Below are 2,465 nucleotides of genomic sequence, written 5' to 3'. Positions count from 1 at the left end.
CCCCATGTCCCCCCTCCTGGTGGCTCTGGGCCCTCCCGTCCCCCCCAGCGTCCCCGCTGTCCCCTCACCCCATAGGTGTGTGGCATGGTGGGCAGGAAGGTGCCACCGCTGCAGGTGATGATGTCCCTCATGAGCTCGGGCTCAGGGTGGACGCTGGGGGTGACGTGGACCTCGTAGCCCTGGGGACAACATGGGGGGGACACATGGAGGGGACATGTCCATCAATCCATCCCTGAGCCCCTGGAATGTCTCCTGGGGGACAAGGACACCTTGGGGTCACAGGGAACATCTTGGGGAGAGTGTGAAGACACCACGGGACACCAAGGGACATCGGGGGACACGCCCGGGGGGCTGTCCCCAAGTTCAGCATGCTGGATTGAGGCCACATGGTGGGGGACACGCACAACTTGGGGGACCAAGGACACTTTAGAGGACAGGGCCACCTCGGGGACACTGTGGGGACAACAGCAAAGGAGGGGACACCCCTCTGGCCATCCCCAAGCCCCCCCGCCCTGATAGGGACTGAGGCCACATGGGCAGGATCCAACTCAATGGGGGACAAGGACACTTAAGAGGCACAGGGCCACCAGGTGACACTGGGTGACCATCGGGTGACACCTCCTGGCCACCCTGCACCGAGTCCCCAGCGGGTGCCCCACTCGGCGTGGGGACAGGGCCACCCGTGTGGGGGGGTCAGGGCCCCTCAGGGAGGGTTGGGGACAGTTGGGGACGGTCACCTGGAGCAGGGGGTGATGGCGGGCGCGGCGCAGGGCCTCGGCAAGGCTGAAGCCGAAGTGACGTTCCTGCTGGCTGTCACGCACCAGGAAGGGATCCGGCACCAGGATGTGGCCACTGAGGGTGCTCTGGGGACACGGGGGACACGTGGTGGCACCTCTGACTCCAGGGACCCCTCCCAGGTCCCTCCCATTCCCAAACGACTCCTCACCCTTGTCACCCAAAGCCCCCTTGTCCCCAAACGCTCATTCCCCTTGTCCCCCCCCCAACCCCCATGTCCCCATCCTCTGCCCCCAAGGACACCTTCATTGTCCCCAAACACCCCTTCTTTGTCCCCAAACACCACCTCTGTCCCCAAGGACATCATCCCCTGTCCCCAAAGACCCATCCTTTGTCCCCAAGGAGCCCCTGTCCCCAAGGACCCCTCCTTTGTCCCCTAGAACCCTCTCCTTTGTTCCCAAGATTGTCCATGTCCCCAAAGACCCCATCCCTCTCCCCAAGGCCTTTGTGCCATGTCCCCAAGAAATCTCCCCTTGTCCCCAGAATCCCCAGGGACCCCCATAACCACAAGATCCCCCCTTCCTGTCCCCAAGAACTCTCTCCCTGTCCCCAAGTCCCCTCTCCCCTGTCTCCCACCCCCATGGGACCTTGTGGAGCCACTCAGGGGTGACGATGGGAACACCGCGGGCCACTGCGCAGAGGAACTTGACCGTGCGTCGGACGCGGTCAGTCACCAGGTGGGTGCAGTCGAAGACGGAGGTGGCCATGGACCCCCCCAGTGTCCTCAGGGCCACCTCCATCTCTGGGGAGGCCGCCACCCCCGTGAACAGCACCTGGGGATGTGGGGACACCATGAGGACGTGTTGGGGACACCCCCGGGGAGGCCACCACCCCCATGAACGGCACCTGGGAACACAGCAGGGGGACCATGGGGGGACACAGGGACACTCAAGGGTGACATTGGGGGACACACACAGTACCTTGGGGGGGACGGAGCCCAGCCCCCCCCGGGGGCGGAGCTGGGGCCCTGTGACCTCTGGCAGCTCCTTCTCTTTTTCCTGGGGGGTGAAGCCAAGGCATGAGCCACCACCCCAACAAGCCCCACCCAGTCTCATTAAGCCACACCCCACACTGGTCTCCACCAATCAGCAGCCAGCAGGGGTGGGGCCTGCCTCACACAAAGGCCCCACCCATCCAGTGCAGATCCCACCCGATGGTCCCTCCCACACCCCATACTCTGCCTCCACCCACCCATCATATACACGCCCACCATCCTTAGGCTCCACCCACAGAGAAGACTCCACCCACCACCTACCTCCCCAGCCACACCCACCTGAGCTTGCCGCTGCGATGGGCCACGGCCTGCCCGACAGGGGCGTGGTTTGGCAGGGGGGCGTGTCTCCACCTGACCCCGCCCCTTCATGGCTGGCGGCTCCAGCGGAGGGGGGCGGGCCTGGAGGCGGGGGCTGCGCCGCACAGGGGCGGTGACAGCAGGAGCTCCGCCCCTAACCCTGCTGGCTCCGCCCTCACCAGAGGCTCCACCCCCTCGGCTCCTGGCCAGGCGCTGGCTGCGGCGGAGCCCCTCCCCCACCTGGGCGAATTTTGGGGGGGGGAGGGTGTCAGTGCCCGGGCGCCTGGGTCCCCTTGGGGTGGGGGCACCCAGACGCCTGGCTCCCCCCACACTCACGTCCTCGCTGGGGGCTGCTGCGGTCCCTGTCCCCTCCTGGGCC

At 66.2% G+C, this 2,465-nt stretch overlaps 1 protein-coding gene across 1 annotated transcript in view; it reads right to left on the bottom strand.

The window, feature by feature from the left end:
- MDC1 (mediator of DNA-damage checkpoint 1) overlaps positions 1-2,465 on the bottom strand; it is a 9,030-nt gene that overhangs the window by 1,006 nt on the left and 5,559 nt on the right. The window contains exons 5-9 of the mRNA XM_010571246.1: positions 2,069-2,326; positions 1,716-1,793; positions 1,383-1,568; positions 738-863; positions 69-179 (exon numbers count right to left, since the gene is read on the bottom strand). Of these exons, the coding sequence (XP_010569548.1) occupies positions 69-179; positions 738-863; positions 1,383-1,568; positions 1,716-1,793; positions 2,069-2,326 (759 nt within the window). The remainder of the gene's footprint in view (positions 1-68; positions 180-737; positions 864-1,382; positions 1,569-1,715; positions 1,794-2,068; positions 2,327-2,465) is intronic.

The sequence above is a fragment of the Haliaeetus leucocephalus genome, unplaced genomic scaffold (genome assembly GCF_000737465.1).
Source record: "Haliaeetus leucocephalus isolate CR32 unplaced genomic scaffold, Haliaeetus_leucocephalus-4.0 Scaffold313, whole genome shotgun sequence".
Classification (NCBI taxonomy): Eukaryota; Metazoa; Chordata; class Aves; order Accipitriformes; family Accipitridae; genus Haliaeetus; species Haliaeetus leucocephalus.
This window is presented reverse-complemented; position numbering and strand designations above follow the sequence as displayed.